This window comes from Scyliorhinus canicula, chromosome 4 (assembly GCF_902713615.1).
Source record: "Scyliorhinus canicula chromosome 4, sScyCan1.1, whole genome shotgun sequence".
Lineage (NCBI taxonomy): Eukaryota > Metazoa > Chordata > Chondrichthyes > Carcharhiniformes > Scyliorhinidae > Scyliorhinus > Scyliorhinus canicula.
The window spans coordinates 52,689,629-52,713,839 of record NC_052149.1 but is presented as its reverse complement, the minus strand read 5'-3'; the positions used below and the strand labels follow the sequence as shown (position 1 = coordinate 52,713,839).

The 24,211-nt window shown below is 48.5% G+C and overlaps 1 protein-coding gene across 1 annotated transcript in view; it reads right to left on the bottom strand.

Annotated features, from left to right (window-relative positions):
- Window positions 1-5,432: 5,432 nt before the first annotated feature.
- The window catches only part of LOC119964580 (ras-related protein Rab-3B-like), a 202,620-nt gene continuing 183,841 nt past the window's right edge, over window positions 5,433-24,211 (bottom strand). Inside the window, exon 5 of the mRNA XM_038794256.1 lies at window positions 5,433-6,465. Coding sequence (XP_038650184.1) covers window positions 6,278-6,465 — 188 coding nt within the window. The 3' untranslated portion in view covers window positions 5,433-6,277. The remainder of the gene's footprint in view (window positions 6,466-24,211) is intronic.

Here is a 24,211-nt window from a genome sequence, read left to right as displayed (position 1 = left end):
AATTTTAATAAGTGATGGGAGGTTAGCACAAGGACAAAGTCCTTGTTGCTTTGCAACAGTGTAATAAATAAAATAACCAGTTGTAAAATCAATTTTAACGTTCCAAATTGGTTGTCCTTGAACCTGCGCACTTCATTCTTATGCTGTTTTACTTTGGTGAAGAGCTGATTGCTCCACCATTAACATTTAAATTAAACAGACAGACATCTGGATTGCAGTGAACAGGCTTAGACTGCAGTGCAAAGTGGCATAGAGGACAGTGCAATTCAGCAATGCTGATTCCACAGCACTTCAAGCAGCTAATAGTCTCATGCATGACACAGTGCCATAAAATTAAATCTTTCCCGAACATCAATCCATTCCATTCAGTCTGTGCTTCACCATGCCATTCATAAAATGGTCACTGGATTAGTTTCACATAAATCCCACTTTGCAGTACGGTGTTATATACTAGGCTGGATTCTCCAGTCCCTCAGCCGCGTGTTTCTCGGTGAGATGCCGTTCGCTGCCGGCAGGATTCTATCTCCGCCCCCGGATTGTAACCATCCCGTGCTGCCAGGAAATCCGTGGGCGGGGCTAGGATGCTGACGGGAAAAGTGAATCGCAACGGCCAGAGAATTCCGACCAAGTATGTATTTTAACTTTTAACCTGAAATACTTTTTTTATACTTTTGAGAATATGTATTATTTAAAAGATCTGGAGACAGATTTAGAAATATAGCCTACATTCTGGATGAAACTATTCTATAAAGTGTCTTCAAGCTTTGAAATGCAAGGTTCCAAGCATGAATCTCCAGGACAGTAGAGTGCCATGTATTTTCTTTAAATATTTTGACAAGGTAAAAGACCTTTGATCAGAGACAGGCACATCAAGACACAAAACAGTTGATTAAATGACAGTGTGACACAGATTTTCTATGTGTTGTATATTATATTTATAAAACTTATTTTTCAATAAGAATATAACCTAACTCTGATCACTCACTCCATAACGAAATGGAAAACTTTCCTTATGAAGGTTTGTTTTAAAATGAAGAAATTACTCAGCAAGGTTTTAGCACCACAAATACAAGTGTGGCAGTAATGATGAATTGTGATTTCTGGCGATTGACATATTGGCTGGAACGTTCTGGCTGTTCACGCCGGCAAGACCAGTTCTGGGGGAAGCCCCGCTGACAAAGGTGACACCAGAAGATCCCGCCGTCAGTCAATGGCAGGCTGCCACCCACCGCTGCAAAACGCGTGGCAGGTTGCGTGATAAATTGCACCCAATGTGCCACATCCCACTATCCAAGGTCAGAGGTGTTAGCATGAATTATATTTTTTATGGCACAGCCATATTTCTCTCCCTACAGATGTTGCCAGACCTGCTGAGATTTTCCAGCATTTTCCTTTTGTTTCAGTTTCCAGCATCCGCAGTAATTTGCTTTTATCCCATATTTCTCTGGTGGTGGGGTGTGTTTTTAAAAAAATATTTCATGAGACGTGGGTGTTTCTGCCTGAGTCAGTATTTATTGCCCATCCCTGGTTGCCCTTGAACTGCTCTGAAAAACCATTTCAGAGAGCATTTAAGGGTCAGCCCGCATTTTTGTGGATCCAGATGTAGGTCAGACCAGGTAAGGATTCCAGTGTTCTTTCCCTAAAGGATATTAGTGAACCAGGTGGGTTTTTACAACAATCGACACTGGTTTCATGGGCATTATTAGACTTTTATTGAATTAAATTCTCATTATTTGTCGTTGTGGGATTCAAACCCAGAGCATCACACTGGGTCTCTGGATTATTTGTCCAGTGACAATACCACTTCACCACCGCCAAGCAGCGATGGAAATAGACTGTGGAACCTTGCCTCAATATTAGGATTATAGGACAGTGTACAGTGCACTGGGGCAACTGAGGCAGAGCCAACAGGAATTTGGGTGATAACATCATTCTGATTATCTCATCTTCCTTCCTGACATCAACATGGAATAGGACAATGAGTATCTGCCCCCATTTCCAGTGGAAACTCCAACCAACGCAAACTACAATGGAGTGGAAGGCTGGCAGAATGGAATCTTTGCCCCTCCTCCTGCATCCGCCCCGAATACAGCAGATTTTCCTGAAATACTCAGTGTCTTTAACTGTAGGCCCTTCACTAACTGGAAGAATCATTTTCATTGGTAAAAATGCCTTAAAAGAAACAGAGTTTTTAAAAACAATAAAAAAAATGGGGGGATGAATTGATTTTGTGCACATCAAAATGAGTTCATGAATCTTTATTTTCTATTGTCCACCAAATGTCAGCACTAAATACTCAGAGGTCAGAAATAGCGTGCAATGTCTTAAGCAGCTAACGCAGTGCATTTTAAACCCGCTCGCTATCAGTACTATCTTTATGTGACCCATTTTTGTCTCTCTTGTCAGCTTTCCCCTCATCCTCCTAGCTGGCTACAGTTCCAATGGTACTAGTTGCTTTATTCAAATGCCCATTTTAAGATAAAAGTGTTTGTGACTGGTCTTTGACCACTTGGAGGTAATTTAATGTTACTCATATCCTTACATTGTTAACCACACTTGACATAGTTTAGACATGACTGGTGTAGGGTTTGGAGCAAAAAATATCCAACCATGCTGTCTGTCTGCACCACTATTTGGGTGGGGGAGAAGATAATAATAGACATTGATACTGTTCTTGAATACTGCTGGTATATTTTATCATTAAAATACAAATGAAAAGGTAGCCCATTATGCTGGCTGCAGTGATATTCAGTCTGGCACAAAGAATACGTAATACAATTCCACTTAATGGCTGCAGTCTTGCTAAAATCTAGATAAGACTACCACCATTAGTATTGTTTCCATTTCCCAGACCAGGACTGTTATCCCTGCTCCTCAACCTGATGAGTTAAGATGAATTTTTAAACTTTTCAGAAGCTTTCTAAATGTTTGTTTACCTTCTTGTGACGCTCCCTTTTAATGGGATCATTATGCAAATGAGCTCAGACTAGAAAAAATAGCATGAGATTCTTCAAGTGGTGCCACTCAAATGGGAACTCATTTACATCTAAAAATGAACTCTTTGTTACATATTTTAATCTTTTGCCATGCCTTCATTCTCCCAAGTAATTTTCTCTTTTCACATTCAGAGCACTTCTCACCTTGTAAAGCATTCTGAGATAATTCTATAATGTAAGGAATTTTATATAAATACAAGGTGCTTTACTGGATGGTCTTATAGACAGTAGCAGTTCTGTATCATAGAAACGGCCTGTAGCTGAATTCTTCTCTGGAATCGCAGCTGAAACTTGGTAGGAATATGATGGAGAATGAAGGAAAATATGAGCCATGAGACCCATTGCTGCCTCGCTGTCTGACCTGTATGTTTACTCTCCACCCAAAACCCGCCAAGAACCCTGTTGGCTTCTCCTTTCCCACCACTCTATGTAAATAGCACCACAAGAGGACAGTGAGGTATGTGTGGTTTGCCGGGGGAGGGGAGGGGAGGGGAGGAGCGAGGGGAAGGTGTGTAGCTGCAGGGTCCTGAGGAGCTACCCCTCCTGGCACTTCATATTACCACTACTTCCTGGAACTACAGGTAGGTCCTGGATTACCATGGTAATAGCCCTGGAGGTATCCCCATGGAGAGAGAGAGATATGAAAATCCTCTCTTTTCCAATTTCCCCCTCAACACCAATCTGCTGAAAACTCAGGTCTGAGCTGGTAAAATTGATTTCATTTGATCTTCAGGATGTTTCTGCATTTTAGCAGAGTTCCTAGTCCCTCTGCTGTCAGAACAGCAGTCCTGCTGCAACATCACTGGGATTTTGCATTCTCACTGTGGTAACCTCTGACTTGGGCTCAAAAATGTTTTCCAATTATGGGGCAATTTAGTGTGGCCAATCCACCTACCCTGCACACTTTTGGATTGTGGGGGTCAGACCCACACAGACACGCGGAGAATGTGCAAATTCCACACGGACATTGACCCAGGACTGAGATTGAACCCAGTCCTCGGCGCCTAGAGGCAGCAGTGTTAGCCATTGCACCCCCGTACTGCCCCTCTTCCTGCATATTTAATAACATCCAACCCAGGAAACTGGGTCAGGATTCCATATTGGAGCGGTATGCAGAGGTCTCACCCAGGCATTAACACCACTGAATGTAACTCTAACACTCAAGAAGCTCAACATTATCCAGGACAAAGCCACTTGATTGGCATTCCGTCCGCAAACATTTACTGCCTCCACCACTGACACACAGTGGCAGCAGTGTGTACCATCTACAAGATGCACTGCAGGAGCTCACCAAGGCTCTCTAGGCAGCACCTTCCAAACACAGACAACGACCACCTAGAAGGACAAGGGCAACAGACACATGAGAACAGCTCTGCCAGGAGGTTCCCCTCCAAGCAACTCACCATCTTTATTTGGAAATATATCGCCATTTCTTCATCGTTTCTGGGCCAAAATATGGAACAGCACACAAACTGTAGTGGTTCATGAAGGCAACTCACCATCACCTTTTCAAGGGCAATTAGGGGTGGACAATGAAAAAAAAATAGGAGAGTCCTGACCCGTGTCTTAAACTGAGAACTATGCTTGTTTTCATGCTGCTAAGCATCACAGAAAGATACAGTGCAGAAAAGGCCGAGTCTGCATCGCCATGTGAAAGGCATCTGATCTGCCATCCTAATCCATTTGTCAGCACTTGGCCCATCGCCTCGAATGTTAAGACATGCCAAGTGCTCATCCAGGTACTTTTTAAAGGATGTGAGGCAACCTGCCTCTACCACCCTCCTAGACAGTGTGTTCCAGACCATCACCACCCTCTAGGTAAAAAAAGGTTTTCCTCAAATCCCCCCTGAACCTCCCACCCCTCACCTTGAACTTGAATCCCCTCATATCCGATCCATCAACGAAGGGGCTTTGACAAAGGGTCATCTAGACTCGAAATGTGAGCTCTTTTCTCTCCTTACAGATGCTGCCAGACCTGCTGAGATTTTCCAGCATTTTCTCTTTTGGTTTCAACAAAGGGGAACAACTGTTCCCTATCCACCCTGCCCATCCCCTCATAATCTTGTACACCTCGATCAGGTCGCCCCTCGGTATTTTCTGCTCCAGCGAAAACAACCCAAGCTTACCCAACCTCTTTTCATAACTTGAATGTTCCATCCATGGCAACATCTTGGTGAATCGCCTCTGTACCCGCTCCAGTGCAATCTCAGGTTCCTATAATGTGGCGACCAGAACTGCACACGGTACTCCAGCTGCTGTGGCCTCACCAATGTTCTATTTAACTCCAACATGACTTCCTTGCTTTTGTAATCTATACCACAATTGATAAAGGCAAGTGTACCATATGCCTTTTTCACTAACCTATTAACCTGCCCTTCTGCCTTCAGGGATCTATTTACAAACACGCCAAGGTCTCTTTGTTCCTCAGGACTTCCCAGTGTGGTACCATTCATTGAATATTTTCTTGTCAAATTGCTCCTTCCAAAGTGTAACACCTCAAACTTTTCAGGATTAAATTCCATCTGCCATTTTTCTGCCCATTTGACCATCCCGTCTATGTCTTTCTGTAACCCAAGAATCTCAGCCTCACTATTAACCACCCGGTCAATCTTGGTGTCACCCGCAGTTTCAGATTTTGGTGCTAAGTTTTATAAATAATACGGCGAAAATTGGGAAGATGATAATAAGCTTACCTTTCCAGGAGTATATTTAAATGAATGTTATATTTCTTACTTTTAGTTTATATATTTGTTTTAAGTTTTGTTTATAGAGGGTGCCAATGTAACCAGAAAGTTTATTCTGCCAATATTATAACGTTTAACGGTTTGATCAATCTATTCATTTAAATTTAATGGATTCTCTTTGAATTCTGCAGTCCTACTATGATTAACTACTTCATATTGCTTTCTTTATAACTTCCAAGCTTAAAGAATAATAGAAAATGAATTAATTACAGCAAGCACTGAAAGGTTTCACTATGCTGTCTCGATTTCCAATTCAGAAGGACTAAAATGATTCAGTTTTAGATACACCTACATCAGCATCAGTTTAGTAATATAGTAGGACTGTTAATGAATTTGTACGTCCATTTGTGTAATGATAAGTAAATCTCTTACAATAACATTTAAACATATTTTAAAGGATAATAAATAAATATCTTAGTTCCACTATCTGTATAACTTTGAATAAATAAGGGTCTGGTTGGCCCAATACCACATGCAACTATAAAGAGAAACTGTAAAAGGTAGGAGGGAGTCAGAGGTCACCAAGGTCAGAAGTCATTAGCAGGCACAGTTCTGCTGCATTGATGGCGCGTTATCTGTCAACCTTGTGTGCTTGCTGCCGCTGGCCATTGAGGGATCAGAATCTGGGTTTTCTGACATTTTCACACATATGATGTCTACTAGACGTTCAAAGACCTGCTTGATGTTGATGTTTTCTTTGGCACTGACCTCAAAAAACTCAAAACCTGTAAAACAAAAAAAGAAAAATGCAGGGTTATTCATACAGATTAATTTTCTGTGTTACCTCCCCTTCTTTCTCCTTTCCATCAACGCAACCCTCTGCACTACTCGGGTGTTCCCTTTACTTCTTCAAATGGACAACAACTACAAATATTGCCCAGCAGGTTGAGGAATGCTTTGGGCTGGGTTTTCAAAGTGAAGTTGGGAGATTAATTGCGAGTCCCAACCCTACGCCTTAGCTCCATCGCTCATGATACAATTTTAAAGTTCAAATGGTGTAATCGGCCTGCAGGTGAGCTCAATGCACAATATTGGCACCGCACGCCTCCAGGAGGAGGAAGTTGCTTACCTGGCACTAGTGTAAATACAGGCAGAAACCATGTTGGGACCATCCGCTGCCTTGCCAGATAAAGCAGACAGATCCTGAGAAGGCCAGGAGGTGAAAGACGGCAGAATGCAGCTTGAACACCGAGCTAAGATGCAGCGCTCGACCCAGTGCTAGTTTCATTTTAGACAAATACAGATAAACGTACTTCGGGCTTGCGGTTGTGCACTAACTTGCACCAGACGGTTCAGGTTGACTGGAAAAAAACATTGAAAATTCCAATTGCGACCACACAAGTCCTTGGCAAGCTACTAAAGGAGCTGACTGGGCCGTTAATTGGTAGGGAGCATGTTCCCCATTCCCTGCTCCCCGCCAGCTCTTCAAAAATCTGAAACTGTTCAGATCCTGTGATGACCTCTGGGACTGCGATTTTGAAATCCTGCCTGCACTGGGTCCCGAACCTGTGGCCAATTGTAAATCCAACCCTTTATATCAGTTTATCCTCAATGTCGCACAGTAGCATAGTGGTTAGCACAGTTGTTTCACAGCTCCAGGGTCCCAGGTTCGATTCGCGGCTTGGGGCATTGTCTGTGCAGAGTCTGCACGTTCTCCCCGTGTCTGCGTGGGTTTCCTCCGGGCGCTCCGGTTTCCTCCCACAGTCCAAAGATGTGCAGGTTAAGTGGAGCGGCCATGATAAATTGCTCTTAGTGTCCAAAAAGATGAGGTGGAGTTACGGGGTTACAGGGATAGGGTGGGGGCATGGGCTTAAGTTGGGTGCTCTTTCCGACAGCTGGTGCAGACTCGATGGGCCGAATTACCTCCTTCTTCACTGTAAATTCTGTGTGGTAAAGTTAGTTTCACTGTTGCTACATGTGAGTTGGTGCATTCTTGTAGAAGGAATAAGGAGGTCACGTACTCCTTAAGTGTCTAAATGGGATAGAGAAGCAAAACGTTTTGGGGGTATAAGGGCAAAGGTACAATGGGTCAAATGGTCTCATTCTGTGCTGTAATAATCTGACTAAAAACATCAACGCAGATTAATAAAGCTTTAAAAATGCAAATCAAGCACTCATGTCAATTTCTAGAGAAATAGAATGGAAAATAAGTTATGTTAAACGTGTATGTAACCTTGGTTGGACCTCAGATGGATCACTGTGAACATTTCTGGTTTTCTTTACAAAAAGGCTATACTGATTGGAAAAGGTGCAAAAAATATTCCCAAGAATGAGACGAGAACTGATAGGTATAACCTATCAGGAAAAACTGAACAAGCTAGGGGTCTTTACTCTAGAAAAAAAAGATTGATAGGTGATCTAATAGATATCATAGATTATGAATAGTTTAATCGGATAAATAGACCAGCTATATCGATAGTTTGGCTACAAGGGCAGGTGCCAGGAAATTTGCAGCAGGCACCTCCTGAGCCCCAAAGATACAAGGAACAGGTCTTGAGCATGACGGAATATTCCCCACTTCCTCAATGAGTGAAACTCCAACACCATTCAAGAAACTCGACATAATCCATGACAAAGCAGCCCGCTTGATTAGCACCCTATTCACCAACGTAAACAATCATTTACTCCTTCCTCAGCTGATGTACAGTGGAGACAATATGTACCATCTACAAGATGCACTGCAAAAACTCAACAAGGTTCCTTTGACAGCACCTTCCAAACCCATAACCTCTACCACCTAGAGAGACAAAGGAAACACAACCTGCAAGTCACACACCATCCTTACTTGGAAGTACGGCTAGAATTCTCCGGCCATTCCCAGGCTGCATACAATGAAAATCGCCACAGTCCCCAAGGACCGTAGGTTGCTCTCCCCTTTTGAGAGAGAGCTGACTGGCAGTGATTGAACCTGAGGGCGACCACATCTCAGGTGAGGGGCAAGGTTGAGAAAGCAGGGTCTTCATGGATAACCTCAGCCCGTACGGGAATTGAATCCACGCTGTTGGCAACGGTCCGCATCACAAACTAGCAATCCAGCAATGGGAAACCCTATTGACAGTGACAAGATCAGAAGATCCCACCAGCGGTCAATGGTGGTCCACCGCAAAATATGCTGCGGGGGACGGGGCGTGCACATGGAAAATTCCACCATATATCTCCGTTTCTTTGCTGTCACTGGGTGAGAATCCCAGAACTCCCTTCCTAATAGCACTGCGGATGTACCTACCACAGCTGGACTACAGCACGGTAGCACAAGTGGATAGCACTGTGGCTTCACAGCGCCAGGGTCCCAGGTTCGATTTTCCCGTCTGTGCGGAGCCTGCACGTTCTCCCCGTGTCTGTGTGGGTTTCCTCCGGGTGCTCCGGTTTCTTCCAGCAGTCTAAAGACGTGCAGGTTAGGTGGATTGGCCATGCTAAATTGCCCTTAGTGTCCAAAAAGGTTAGGAGGGGTTATTGGGTTACGGGGATAGGGTGGAATCGAGGGCTTAAGTTGGTTGATGCAGCCTCGATGGGCCAAATGGCCTCCTTCTGCACTGTATGTTCTATGTACACGAGTTCAAGAAGGCAGCTCATTACTACCTTCTCTAAGGGCAATTAGGGATGGTCAAGAAAATGCTGACCTTGAGAATGATGCCCACATCCCAAGAATGAATTTTTTAAAATACAGAAAATGTTTGCACTTTTGGGTTTCCAACCCGAGGTCATAAATATGAAACAACCACTAATAAACTCAAAAAGCATCAGTGGTGCATTTATGGGGAAGCTAGAGAAAGCGAGGAGGGAGAAAGGAGTAGCAGGATATGTTGGAGATAAAGTAAATACAGTGGCAGGACTCTCATATAGTGCATAAACACTAGCATGGACCACATAAATATGGCTTCATTATCTTCATACAATCTCTTTTAACTACAACACATTGTGAGGTCACAGGCTCACAAATAAAAGTCATAATTGCATCTCATATGAATCACTTTCTTTCTTTTGTTCCCTCTTTTCCTCAAGACAGTGACTAATGCTAAGTATGTATCCAGGTTGCCATGCCAGTACCTAGGAAAGGTGGTCATATAATATGTATACAATCAGTTATAAATGTCGGGTGTTCATAAAGGGAAAAATCACACGTGGCCCCCGGATCCTGACCTCTCTCAATATCACATTTGAGAAGCAATCACATGGGATGGCTCCCAGCGATAGAATCTACTCTTTTATTTTTTTTCTTCTTAACTCAGGGACACTGAGACCAATTGCAGTGACCCCAGGACTGATCAGGCAGATGTCAGCTAACTCTACAGAGATACAAGACGAAACATACAAGCATCCTGGTGTCTGTGACTCAGAAACAAAGCACAAGCTCCATTTGTCAATTGAGCAAATTAACTATTTTGATTCCTAAGGTTTGGATTTTCGTTCCTGGGTCCTGATTTGATCATCATTGTGAAAAGTAGCTTGGGAACTTGTAAATGCCGTCGGTAGGACCTCGAGGGAGATTTAGGAGGAGGCGGGCAATTAAGGACAGCTGGCAGGCTCCGCAGCCAACCAACATAATTGGAGAGCCCGAGGCCCTGAGTGGCAAGTAGGGAAGGTGGGCGCTGACGAAGAAGGTATAGGAGTGGGCACCTCAAATTGGAGGCGCCCTCTAAAGGATTATCAAAGTTAAAAATAACATTGGGCGAAACCCACGCAAACACGGGGAGAATGTGCAAATTCCACATGGACTACAATTCTACCACTGGGCGGCAACAGCCGAGCGAGTAAGGGGATGGATCCAGGAGCCAGAAGCCGAGTGGGTGCGTGCGGAGGAGGCCTCCTACATGGGGACCTCCCTCCGGACCCTCGCCACGGCAGCACTCCCACCCCCACCCAAAAAACACTCCAGCAGCCCAGTGGTGACAGCCACCCTCCAATCCTGGAACCAACTGCGGCAGCAATTTGGCCTGACCAAAATGTCGGACAAGGCTCCCATCTGCAACAACCATAGTTTCACACCAGCACTGACTGACGCCACCTTCAAAAGGTGGAGGCAGGACGGGGGGACACTGACAGTCAGGGACCTATACACGGACGACAGGATCGCAACACTGGACGAACTGACAGAGAAATTTCGACTAGCTGGGGGGAACGAGCTACGGTACCTGCAGCTCAAAAACTTCCTACGAAAGGAGACAAGGATGTACCCACAACCGCCACGACAGACACTACTGGAAGACCTACTGGACGCAAGTATCCTAGAGAAAGGGAACTGTAGCGACATGTATGACCGACTGGTAGAAAGGGACGACACCGTACTGGACGCAACAAGAATGAAATGGGAGGACGACCTGGGGATGGAGATAGGGTGGGGACTCTGGAGCGAAGCACTGCATAGGGTCAACTCCACCTCCACATGCGCAAGGCTTAGCCTGACGCAACTAAAAGTGGTACATAGAGCCCACTTAACGAGAAACCGTATGAGTAGGTTCTTCCCGGAGATGGAGGACAGATGTGAACGGTGCCAAAGAGGCCCAGCCAACCACGCCCACATGTTCTGGTCTTGCCCCAGACTTGTGGAGTACTGGACAGCCTTCTTCGAGGCTATGTCCAAAGTGGTGGGGGTGAGGGTGGAGCCATGCCCGATTGTGGCGGTCTTCGGGGTTTCAGACCAGCCAGATCTATTCCTGGGGAGGAGGGCGGACGCCCTTGCCTTTGCTTCCTGTGGTGATATGATCTGCATACCTGTCTGCCATTGGGCCAGAACGTCGGCTTACCATTGGCCCTGGTCGGTCATGTGCCTCTCGACCGATTGGCCAAGAGGCTGAGTTAACCACGCCTCCATTAACGAGGTATAAATGGTCAGACGCCTGACGATCGACCTTTCCATTGTAGACGATCGCAGAGCTGTGTTCTAGTCTATTAAAGCCGGACTTTGGTAAATCACTCGCCTCGCGTACAATTGATGGTACATCACCTCCCTGATCGCCCGCCGTAGAATCCTGTTTGGCTGGCGGTCAGCAGCACTGCCCAGAGCTGCAGACTGGCTGTCCGACCTCTCAGAATCTCTCCAAATGGAGAAAATCAAATTCGCCATCCGAGGGTCAGACGACGGCTTCCACAGAACGTGGGAGCCATTCATGCAATTGTTCCGGGACCGGTTTGTAGCCAACGAACAAGAAGAAGAATAGTCGGGTGGCCAAGAATCAGGGGAAAATGGACGGGAATCGGGGGAAGGTAGCCGGGGGGGGGGGGGGGGGTTCGTTATGGGGGTTTGATGGCAAGCTAAGGCCCAAAACCAAACTATAAATAAATGCCTATGAACATGTGCCTCGGCCATATTGGGGATTGTAAAATATGTATGCCGGATAAAGGGGGCGGCCACAATTGTTATTATGAAGATGCTTACCTGTAAATATATATGTTAATTTTTTTCTCTAATAATTTGTAATATGTTGTATATAAAATATGAAAACTCAATAAAAAAAACATTTAAAAAAAACTCCACATGGACAGTGACCCAGAGCCGGGATCGAACCTGGGACCTCGGTGCTGTGAGACAACACGGCTAACCCACTGCACCACCGTGCTGCCCTCTTGATAGGGGTTCCTTGGTAGGGACGGCACAATAGCACTGTGGTTAGCACTGTTGCTTCACAGGGCCAGGGACCCGGGTTCGATTCCCAGCTTCGGGCACTGTCTGTGTGGATTCTCCACGTTCTCCCTGTGTCTACGTGGGTTTCCTCCGGGTGCACCGGTTTCCTCCCACAAGTCCCGAAAGACGTGTTGTTAGGTGAATTGGACATTCTGAATTCTCCCTCAGTGTACCCGAACGAGGCGTGTAGTGTGGCGACTAGGAGATTTTCACAGTAACTGCATTGCAGTGTTGCAAGACGACTTGTGATAGTGATAACGATTATTATTATTAGTTTGGGCTTCCTGGTGAGCGTGGGGCCTGAACGATGTCTCCGATTTGGCTGGGGAGGAGTGAGGTCTGTTAAGTTGTGAGACTTGGTGTGATACAAGAATCCTTGAGGCTAATCCTGGTTTTCCTTATTCATCTGGATAGGAGAGGTGCTGATACAGGCTTGGATTTGCTTTATTGACTTCCGGTGGCGGCAACGCAGAGCTAAGCCGCACGTTCGGCAGCTCCCGCGAATAACGGACTTTGGGGCTCTTTTCAGGGCCCCCAACGGAACTTTGTCGACAAATCCCGATGTGGGAAGGGGACTGGAGTCGATCCCTACAGTCCTATGGTCCAGACCAGGAGTGGGGTAAGAAGAAAAACGGTGGAAGCGCCCCTGGAAAAGCGGGGGAAGAAAAACAAAATGGCGGCCGGCGGAGGCCCGGAGGAGTGGAGGCAGTGGGCGCAGGAGACTCTGCTGCGCTGCTTCCAGGAGCTTAAGGTGGAGCTGCTGGAGTCGTTGAAGGTTACCACCAGAGAGCTGATGGAGACTCAGACAGCCCAGGGGGCCGCGATCCGGGAGCTGCAGCAGCAGGCTTCCGAAAGGGAGGATGAGGCCGTGGCCGTCGCGGGGAAGGTGGAGATGCACGAGGCGCTCCATAAAAGGTGGCAGGAGCGGTTCGAGGAGCTGGACAACCGGTCGAGGCGGAAGAATTTGCAGATCCTGGGCCTCACGGAGGGGCTGGAGGGGTCGGACCTGGCGGCCTATGTGGTCGTTATGCTGAACTCGCTGATGGGGGCTGGGTCCTTCCAGGGGCCCCTGGAGTTGGAGGGGGCCCACAGAATTCTGGTTAGGAGGCCCAAGCCGAACGAGCCGCCGCAGGTGGTGTTGGTGGGGTTTCATCGGTTTGTGGATTGTGAGTGCGTGCTCCAGTGGGCTAAGAAGGAGCGGAGCAGTAAGTGGGAGAACACGGAGGTGCGGATCTTCCAGGACTGGAGTGCGGAGGTGGCGAAGCGGAGGGCCGGGTTCAACCGACAGGACGGAGCGTGAAGTTTGGCATGTTGCAGCCGGCACGTCTGTGGGTCACCTACAAGGACCGGCACCATTATTTTGAGTCCCCGGAGGAGGCGAGAGCCTTTGTGCAGGCCGAGAAACTGGACTCAAACTGAGGGTTTAAGATGGGGGATGTTGTATAATAATGTACTTGTGTTTGCTCTGTTTAATGCAGGATGTGGGTTGGCCTTAGGTTGGGTGGGGTGATGTCGTATGTCTTTTTTGTATGGGTCTGGTGGACGGGTTCGGGCAGGGGGGTAAACGGGGAGCTGGTGGGGGGGACTGGCAATGGGAGTTGCCCTAGAGGAGGCGGGGCTGGGCAGGGCAAAAGCGCGGGCTTTTCTCGGGTTTCCCGCGCTGTGAGATGGTGGGGGCGGGGTCGGGGCTGAGAAGCGCGGGCCGTTGCTGGCTGTTTTCTTTCCCCGCGCAAGAGCGGGGGGGGGGGGGGGAGGAGTACCTGCTGATGGGCACGAAGGAGGAGGGGTAGTCCCACGTGGGGAGGAGTCGGAGGTAGGGCGGGAGACGCCGGGGTCAGCAGAAGTTAGCTGGCTCACGGGAGGGCTATGGAGGGTGGGGCGCGGCTAGGAGGGGTCCTAGCCTGGGGGGAGGGGGGGGGGGGGTACCGGGTTGCTGCTGAAACGGTCAGGAAGGAGCTGGAGGATGCACGGGGTGCTGGGGGGGGGGGGGGGGGGGGGGAGTTGCCGCCGTGGGGAATTGGCAGAGCGGGGGACGCTGGCCAGTGGTGGGCAGGGAATAGGTTATGGCTAATCGGCAGGGGAGGGGGGTAGGGAGCCCTCTGATCCAGCTGATAACCTGGAATGTGAGGGGGTTGAATGGGCCGGTCAAACGGGCCCCGAGTGTTTGCGCACTTGAAGGGGCTGAAGGCGGATGTGGCCATGCTCCAAGAGACACACCTGAAAGTGGCGGACCAGGTTCGGCTCAGGAAGGGATGGGTGGGCCAAGTATTTCACTCAGGGCTGGATGAGAAGAGTCAGGGGGTGGCGATCCTGGTGGGGAAGAAGGTGACGTTTGAGGCGTTAAATGTGGTGGCTGAGAGTGGCGGGAGGTATGTGATGGTGAGTGGTAAGCTGCAGGGGGAGCGGGTGGTGTTGGTGAATGTTTACGCCCCAAATTGGGACGATGCGGGGTTTATGCGGCGTATGTTGGGCCGCATTCCGGACCTGGAGGTGGGGGGCCTGATCATGGGGGGGGGGGCTTCAACACGGTACTGGATCCCCCATTGGATCGATCCAAGTCCCGGACGGGTAGGAGGCCGGCGGCGGCTAAGGCCCTGGAGGTTTGCGAGGCCAAGGGCCAGGGAGTACTCATTTTTCTCCCACGTGCATAAGGCCTATTCGAGGATTGATTTTTTTTGTCCTGAGCAGGGGGCTGGTTTCGAGGATGGAGGATGTTGAATACTCTCCATTTGCCATTTCAGATCATGCCCCGCACTGGGTGGACCTCGGGCTGGGGGAGGAGAGGGACCAACGTCCGCTCTGGCACTTGGAGGTGGGGCTGCTGGCAGATGAGGTGGCCGCCGAGAGGGTTCGGGGGTGTATTGAGAGGTACCTTGAGGCCAACGACAACGGGGAGGTCTGAGTGGGGACGGTCTGGGAGGCATTGAAGGCGGTGACTAGAGAGGAGCTGATTTCCATCCAAACCCATAGGGAGAGGGGGGAGCAGAGGGAGAGACTGATGGGGGAGATGGTGAGGGTGGATAGGAGATATGCGGAGGCTCCGGCGGAGGGATTGCTGGGGGAGAGGCGTAGCCTTCAGGCCAGGTTCGACCTATTGACTACCAGAAAGGCGGAAGCTCAGTGGAGGAAAGCACAGGGGGTGGTGTATGAATATGGGGAGAAGGCGAGCAGGATGCTGGCACACCAGCTCCGAAAGCGGGTCGCGGCCAGGGAGATTGGGGGAGTGACGGATAGAGCTGGGAAGGTGGTGCGGAGGGGGGTAGATGTTAATGGGGTCTTCAGGGACTTCTATGGGGAACTGTACCGGTCTGAATCCCCGGTGGAGGGGGGTTGAATGGGGCACTTCTTGGACAAGCTACGATTTGTGAGGGTGGAGGAGGGGCAGGTGGAAGGACTGGGGGCGCCGATCGAGCTGGAGGAGTTGGTTAAAGGGATAGGGAGCATGCAGTCGGGGAAGGCACCGGGGCCGGATGGGTTTCAGGCGGAATTCTATAAAAGGTATGTGGACCTGTTGGGCCCCCTGTTGGTCCGGACCTTTAACGAGGCAAGGGGGGGGGGGGGGGGGGGGGGGGGCTTTGCCACGAGCGCTGATTTCCTTGATCCTGAAGCGTGACAAGGACCCTCTGCAGTGTGGGTCATATAGGCCGATCTCGCTGCTAAATGTAGATGCCAAGCTGCTGGCAAAGATCTTAGCCACAAGAATAGAGGATTGTGTGCCGGGGGTCATTCTTGAGGATCATACGGGGTTTGTAAAGGGAAGGCAGTTGAATACAAACGTACGAAGGCTCCTCAACGTTATTATGATGCCGGCTGTGGAAGGGGAGGTGGAGATAGTGGTGGCATTAGATGCGGAGAAGGCCTTTGATAGGGTTGAGTGGGAGTATCTGTGGGAGGTGTTGGAGAGGTTTGGGGAGGAGTTAGTCCGTTGGGTGAGGTTGCTCTATGAGGCCCCGATGGCGAGTGTAGCCACGAATAGGAGGAGGTCGGAGTACTTTCGGCTGTACCGGGGGATGAGACAGGGGTGTCCCCTGTCCCCCTTGCTCTTTGCGTTGGCAATTGAGCCCCTGGATATGGCGTTGAGGGAGTCAGGGAACTAGAGGGGCCTGGTGCGGGGTGGGGAGGAGCATCGAGTGTCGCTTTATGCGGACGACATGTTGCTGTATGTGGCGGATCCGGTGGGGGGGATGCCGGAGGTGATGAGGATTCTTAGTGAATTCGGGGGCTTCTCTGGGTATAAGCTGAACCTGGGCAAGAGCGAGTTGTTCGTGGTGCACCCGGGGGATCAGGAGGAGGGGATTGGTAGGCTCCCACTGAAGCAGGCAGGGAAGAGCTTCAGGTACCTAGGAGTCCAGGTGGCTGGGAGCTGGGGGGCCCTGCACAAGCTCAACCTCACAAGGTTGGTGGAGCAGATGGAGGAGGAGTTCAAAAGGTGGGATATGTTACCGCTGTCACTGGCGGGGAGGGTGCAGTCCGTTAAGATGACGGTGCTCCCGAGGTTTTTGTTCCTGTTCCAGTGCCTCACCATCCTTATCCCGAAGGCCTTTTTTAGGAGGGTCAACAGGAGTATTACGGGATTTGTGTGGGCGCATGGGACTCCGAGGGTGAGAAGAGTGTTCCTGGAACGGGGCAGGGATAGGGGGGGCTGGCGTTGCCCAACCTCTGTGGGTACTATTGGGCGTAGGTGGGTAATGGACGTGGAAGGGGCAGCATGGAAGAGGATGGAGGTGGCGTCCTGTGTGGGCACGAGCCTGGAGGCGTTGGTAACGGTGCCGCTCCCTCCAACGAGGTATACCACAGGCCCGGTGGTGGCGGCTACCCTCAAAACTTGGGGGCAATGGAGACGACATAGGGGAGAAGTGGTGGGCTCGATGGAGGCCCCAATATGGGTGAACCATCGGTTTGTCCCAGGGAGCATTGATGGCGGATTTCTGGGCTGGCACAGGGTAAGGGTTAGGAGGTTGAGGGACCTGTTTGTGGAGGGGAGGTTTGCGAGCTTGGGGGAGTTAGAGGGGAAGTTTGGGCTCCCCCCGGGGAACATGTTTAGGTACATGCAGGTGAGGGCGTTTGCCAGGCGGCAGGTGGAGGGGTTCCCCTTGCTGCCCCCACGTGGGGTGCGGGACAGGGTGCTCTAGGGGGTGTAGGTTGGAGGAGGGAGGATTTCGGACACATACCGGGTAATGCAGGAGGTAGACGAGGCCTCGGTGGAGGAACTGAAGGGGAAATGGGAAGAGGAGCTGGGTGAGGAGATTGAGGAGGGGACGTGGGCGGATGCCCTGGAGAGAGTGAATTCCTCCTCTTCCTGTGCGAGGCTTAGCCTCATACAGTTCAAGGTGCTGCATAGGGCCCACATGACTGGGACGAGGATGAGTAGGTTTTTCGGGGGAGAAGACAGGTGTGCTAGGTGCTCGGGGAGCCCAGCGAACCATGGCCATATGTTTTGGGCGTGCCCAGCGCTGGGGGAGTTTTGGAAGGGGGTAACAAGGACGGTGTCGAGGGTGGTGGGATCCAGGGTCAAGCCAGGCTGGGGACTCGCAATTTTTGGGGTTGCAGTGGAGCCGGGAGTGCAGGAGTCGAAAGAGGCCGGTGTTCTGGCCTTTGCATCCCTAGTAGCCCGGCGGAGGATCTTGCTCCAATGGAAGGATGCGGGGCCCTCAACCGTGGAGGCCTGGATCAATGATATGGCGGGATTCATTAAATTGGAGAAGGTGAAATTTGCCCTGAGGGGATCAGTACAAGGGTTCTTTAGGCGGTGGCAGCCTTTCCTGGACTTCCTGGCGGAACGGTAGGGAAATAGGCCGGCAGCAGCAGCAACCCGGGGGGGTTTGGTTCGGTGAGAGGGAGAACTGTGTACATGGGTTTGTGGGATGTGGCGGGTGTTATCTATTTCCCTTTTGTTGTTTGGGTGTTTTTTTGGTTTTTCTTTTGTTTGCAGTTGCTTTTGAAGTTGGGTGGGTGTTGCTCTTGGGTTTTTACAGTTGGGTTAATATTGTTGTGATGTTTATATTTTGTAAAAATCTTAATAAAAATTATAATAAAAAAAAGGATTTGCTTTATTTAATTTCGGAGGGGTTACCTTATCTTACCAGGAGGAAGAGGGGTTTCTATTACCCTCCAAGATATCCAGCTGATGGACGTCTTGACAACTCTTCTTCTCCTTGCTGGGGAGGTTTCCTTGGTGATAAATAGATTAGAGGTTTTCCGGTGATGGTGGGGCCTGAACGGGGCTTCCAATTTGGATGAAGAGACGTGAGGTCAGTTGTGTTGTGAGCTTGAACATAACGTAGGAATCCTGGGTTGCTTTCTGGAGGAGGGCGTGCAGCCATAGGACGATATTCCCTACTCTTTTGAGTATCCTTTTACTTTCCGTATGAAAGGAGGTGCATACACATCAATTACAATATGAATCAAAGTATGAATATTTGCTGGTCTTCTCTGTATTTATAGGTGGAAGAATGATTACTCTGTACTGTACTAGATTTTGGGGATTTGGTGCGTCTTGTGGTTGCAAGATATCTCCTTGGAACAAAGGTTTTCACAAATTATTACTTTTTCTTTATTTTGGGGTGAAAGAATCATTGACTGGATCCTGCAAAGGTACAGGCATGTCTCTTCTCCGAGAAAGAGATATTATAAAGGATCACTGGTGCTTCTGGTATGATTGGAATTGAGGGAGGTATATTGTGGTTCGGGTGTGAAAATTTAAATCTATATTCTTTTTGGCTGAATGAGCAATTGTTGCGAGTGAAGGTGTGCACCGTTTTACCATGTTTTCATGGCTTTTACCTCTTCTCTCTCTTTTTCTAGTTTATCCATTCACTGGTTTTCCCATTATAAAAGTAGCCAATTATTTTGTTTTCCAATTAAGGGGCAATTTAGCAAGGCCAATCCACCTACACATCTTTGGTTTGTGGGGGTGAAACCCATGCAGACATGGGGAGAATGTGCGAACTTCACACGGACAGTGACCCAGGGCCGGGATTCGAACCCGGTTCCTCCGCACTGCAGTCCCAGTGCTAACCACTGTGCCACATGCCGCCCACTTCCCATTATAAAACGAGGCACCAGGTTTAATCCTGTCATTTTCTGTATTCATGCATACTGAAGCATTTATTCTGTTCTGAACCAGTGTTGAGGCTTTGCTGTGTTATTTATAAAAATAATATATTTTTTAAAATGCGATCATAACTGCTAGGTTGTTACTAGAAGGGTCTGGTACATAAAGGGTTAATGTGGGACTGAGTACAGTACCACCAACTCAGTGATGTAACAAGGCACATGACCCTAAGCCAATGTCAATCTAGAGGTGGATAGAGATGGGTAAAGACCCAGACTGGAGTCAGCTGTATTCTCTAATGTAAATATGTACACAGTTATGAGTTGTCAATAAAGACTTGCTGTTAACATACCCCAGACAATAAAGCCTACTTCACGGTGTCCGAAGCAGGATTCTTCACGATGGCAACAGTGGGATCCAGATTCTTCAGTCTCAAATTGGCCCGAGCTGCAGCTGTAGCCCTCTGACAATCACGGCTGCGAAGGATGGAGGAACTAAACAAAGCAGTGTTGCTTCCCTGGCCTGCCAGCAGGAGGCTGCCTCCATCCATCGGCTGGGCTTTGGCCTGAGCCAGGGTACAGGATGTCTTCCAACTAGAAATTCCAGATGGTGTCCGATGAGTATCCTCAATACGTCCCTTAACTGATCTAATTGCCTCCCCACCTCTGGCATCCAAGCAGCCATCACAGACCCAAAGAAGCTGCCATGAAAATATGCAGGACGCAGAAACATCAGTCAGCTGACAGCACAAAGCTGCTGGTATTCCCACCTCCAGTCCTGTCTCCTCAGCCCAATGAAAATTCATCTCCTTATTTCTCCAACTAGCATGTTCTCCCTACTGCGAAGTGACCATCATAGCTGTTGCATGAGATAATTTAGGGACATACAAGTCCTTTCTTAAAGAAAAGTGACAGAAATATGCATTAGTTCAGTGTTTTTCAAACTTTATCCCCTGGGATCCACTTTTACCAAACAGCTGACCTTCGGGACCCATGCCAGCCAACTTCCAGGACCCATGCCAGATGAACTTTGTAACACCTCATTTATCACTTACCTTTACTATAACAGGTGAGCCTTCTTGGTCCTCATGAAATCACTTCCTTCGTCATTCAATGTTACATTTCTGCTAAGGACTTCAGCTGATAATTTAAGTTCTCGTTGCATCTTTTGAAAAAAATCAAGAAGTTTGCCCTCTAACTTGCCACGCTTAGTCTTCAAATGCCTTTGAAGTTTGAGGGTTTTAAACTTTCATTTTCCGTACTTTCCTACATATAATACTCATGGGCTTTGCATTCTGATTTGCTTTGGCATAATTAACAAAACCATACCTCAAGAAATCATATTTATACTGCTTTGTTCCCGATTTGAATTTCTTCTTAATGAGTTGTTCACGAGAGGCTCTGGAGTTCTGTATACAGCTCACACCAGCACTGCTTTGTCCTGCCGTGGACTCCTGAGCATTCTCTCCAGCATATTCAGTTGTCAGATCCTGGCCCCCTCTTCCTCATTATAAAATGAAACATCTTCAGTTCGTCACAGTCCTGTTGCTTGCTGGCAGCTATAAATTTTGCACCCAAAGCATGGACATACTGGGTGCTTTATAAGTCAGTGTATGTGCTGGGCACGTGAACTGCTCTCTGCTGCCACTTCTGGTGGGAAGACTCCATTGTTTGTATTTAAAGGCTGGTTGCGGCAGGCATTCTCAACTAGAGGCGGTCATAGCCATTGGGTGCTTCTCCTGTGATCGGGAACGTTGCGACTGATCACTCTGTGACCCTACTGGTTCCCGCCTGCAACCCACTCATGAGTCATGACCCATAGTTTGAAAAACCCTGCATTAAATGACTCAGACTATACAGCCTCAGAATTCCACCAGAACAGCTTTTTATTACCTTCACACTGTGCCACATGTTCTGATCTCCAATATGAATAAAAACACTTTCACGTGTGAAAAATACAGAATATTCAACAGACATAAATAAGTACATTATGTATTAGGAAGGGCTTTCAACTGTTATAACTTACAACCAATGCACCATAAATATCCATTTTATATCAATATCATCCTTAGACTGAGTTGTCCACTAGATTAGCCACTAGATTTTCACTTTTAGGACCTGGGTTCAATCCTGCTCAGACAGATGGAATAAATTTCCCCTCTATAGGTTGGCAGTGGTTAGCACTGCTGCCTCACAGCTCCAGGGACCCGGGTTCGATTCTGGCCTTGGGTAACTGCGTGGGTTTCCTCCGGGTGTTCCGGTTTTCTCCCACACCCCAAAGACGAAATGAAATGAAAATCGCTTATTGTCACAAGTAGACTTCAGTGAAGTTACTGTGAAAAGCCCCTCGTCACCACATTCCGGCGCCTGTTCGGGGAGGCTGGTACGGGAATTGAACCGTGCTGCTGGCCTGCTTTAAAAGCCAGCGATTTAGCCCCCAGCCCCTGCAATGGTTAGCACTGGGACTGCGGTGCAGGTTAGGTGGATTGACCATGCCAAATTGTCCCTTAAGTGTCCAAAAGATTAGGTAGATTTACGGGGATATGGTGGAGGCATGGGCTTAAATAGGGTGCTCTTTCCAAGGGCCGGTGCAGACTCGATGGGCCAAATGGTCTCCTTCTGCAATGTAGGGATTCTATGATTCGATTAAAAAAAACTAATGAAAAATGAAAATGATATGAAAATCGCTTATGTCATGAGTAGGCTTCAATGCAGTTACTGTGAAAAGCCCCTAGTCGCCACATTCCGGCGCCTGTCCGGGGAGGCTGGTACGGGAACGTGTGTGACTAAAGGCTGATATGCCCCTGGATCTGGTGGCCTGCATCCTAGCCCCTTAAGAATAGAGACTGCAGAGAACATGGATGCATTGTAATCTTCCATAATTCCCTGGAACTCTGTTCAAAAACGGAGGGAGATTGAAAACAGGAATCTAGAGGCAGCTTAGCCTAATATCTGGAATTGGGAAAATATTGGAATCCAATACTAAGAGAGTAGAAGTAGGATATTTAGAAAATGATAAAATTATTTAGCAGGGTCAACGCATTTTGTGAAAAGGAAATTGTGTTTGACAAATTTATTAGACTTCTTTGAGGATGGAATAAGCAGGTTGCAAAAGGGGAACCAGTAGTTGCCAGGGGCATATTTACAATGAAACGCACCATGCCATGGCACAGGACCCCCAAAGGCCAAGGGTCCCCAAATGCCGGCTCTCTAATGTCTCTCAGAGCCAATCAGGTACAGACACACATAGGAAACCCACTCACCCACAATTGAGGCGTCAATCATTATTGTCAGCCGAGCGCAGACCCTATCTGATCTGCTGCAGCTCTCGGCTCATCTCAGGTGCAGGGAGTATGGAATCACGGGGAGACCTAGTCCCTGTTGCCTGATATGAGTTGTAGCTCTGATGCACACAGTTGCTTTTGGCAGTCAGCGTTTGGGAATTTGAATCTGAGAAAACGTAAGCCTGAGCGGCTGTAACGTGAGTGGGGCTGGAAGAATTTTTATAAATTCATTTACGGGATGTGGGGATCACTGGTTAGGCCAGCATTTATTGCCCATCTCTAGTTGCCCTTGAGAAGGTGGTGGTGAGTTGCCTTCTTAAACCGCTGCAGTCCTTGAGGTGTAGGTACACCCACTGTGCTGTTCGGGAGGGAGCTCCAGGATATTGTCCCAGCGATAGTGAAGGAGCGTCAATATATTTCCAAGTCAGGGTGGTGAATTACTTGGAAGGGAACCTCCTGGAGGTGGGGTTCCCAGGTATCTGCTGCTCTTGTCCTTTTAGATGGTAGTGGTCATGGGTTTGGAGATGGTACACATGGCTGCCACTGTTCTTCGGTGTTGGAGGGTTTGAATGTTTGTGGAGGGGGGAGCAATCAAGCGGGCTGCTTTGTCCTGGATGGTGTCAAGCTTCTTGAGTGTTGTTGGCGCTGCGCTCATCCAGGCAAGTGGAGAGTATTCCATTACATTCCTGACTTGTGCCTCGTAGATGGTGGACAGGCTTTGGGTGTCAGGTGGTGAGTTACTCGCAGTAGGATTCCTAGTCCTTGACCTGCCCCGGTAGCCACAGTATTAATGTGGCTAGTCCAGTTCAGTTTCTGATCAATGGTAACCCCAGGATGATTGATGATTGTGCTGATTGTGGGGATTCAACGATGGTAATGCCACTGAATGTCAAGGGGCGGTGGTTAAATCGTCTTTTGCAGGAGATGGTCATTGCCTGGCACTTGTGTGGCGCGAATGTAACTTGCCACTTGTCAACCCAGGCCTGGATATTGCCCAGGTCTTGCTGCATTTGGACATGGACTGCTTCATTATCTGAGGAGTCACGAGTGGTGCTGAACATTGTGCAGTCATCCGCAAACATCCCCACTTCTGACCTTATGATGGAAGGCAGGTTATTGATGAAGCAGCTGAACGTGGGTGGTCCTGGGACACTACCCTGAGGAACTCCTGCAGTGGAATGGAGATGACTGACCTGCAACTACCAAAACCACCTCCCTTTGTGCCAGATGACTCCAACCAGCAGAGAGTTTTCCCCCTGATTCCCATTAACTCCAGTTTAGCTAGGGCTCCTTGATGCCAGCCTCGGTCAAATGCTGCCTTGATGTAAAGGGCAGTCACTCTCACCTCACCTCTGGCATTCGGCTCTTTTGTCCATGTTTGAACCGAGGCTGTAATGAGGATCCTGGTGGAACCCAAACTGAGCATCCGCGAGCAGGTTATTGGTGAGTAAGTGCCGCTTGATAGCACTGTTGATGATTCCTTCCATCACTTTGCTGATGATGGAGAGTAGA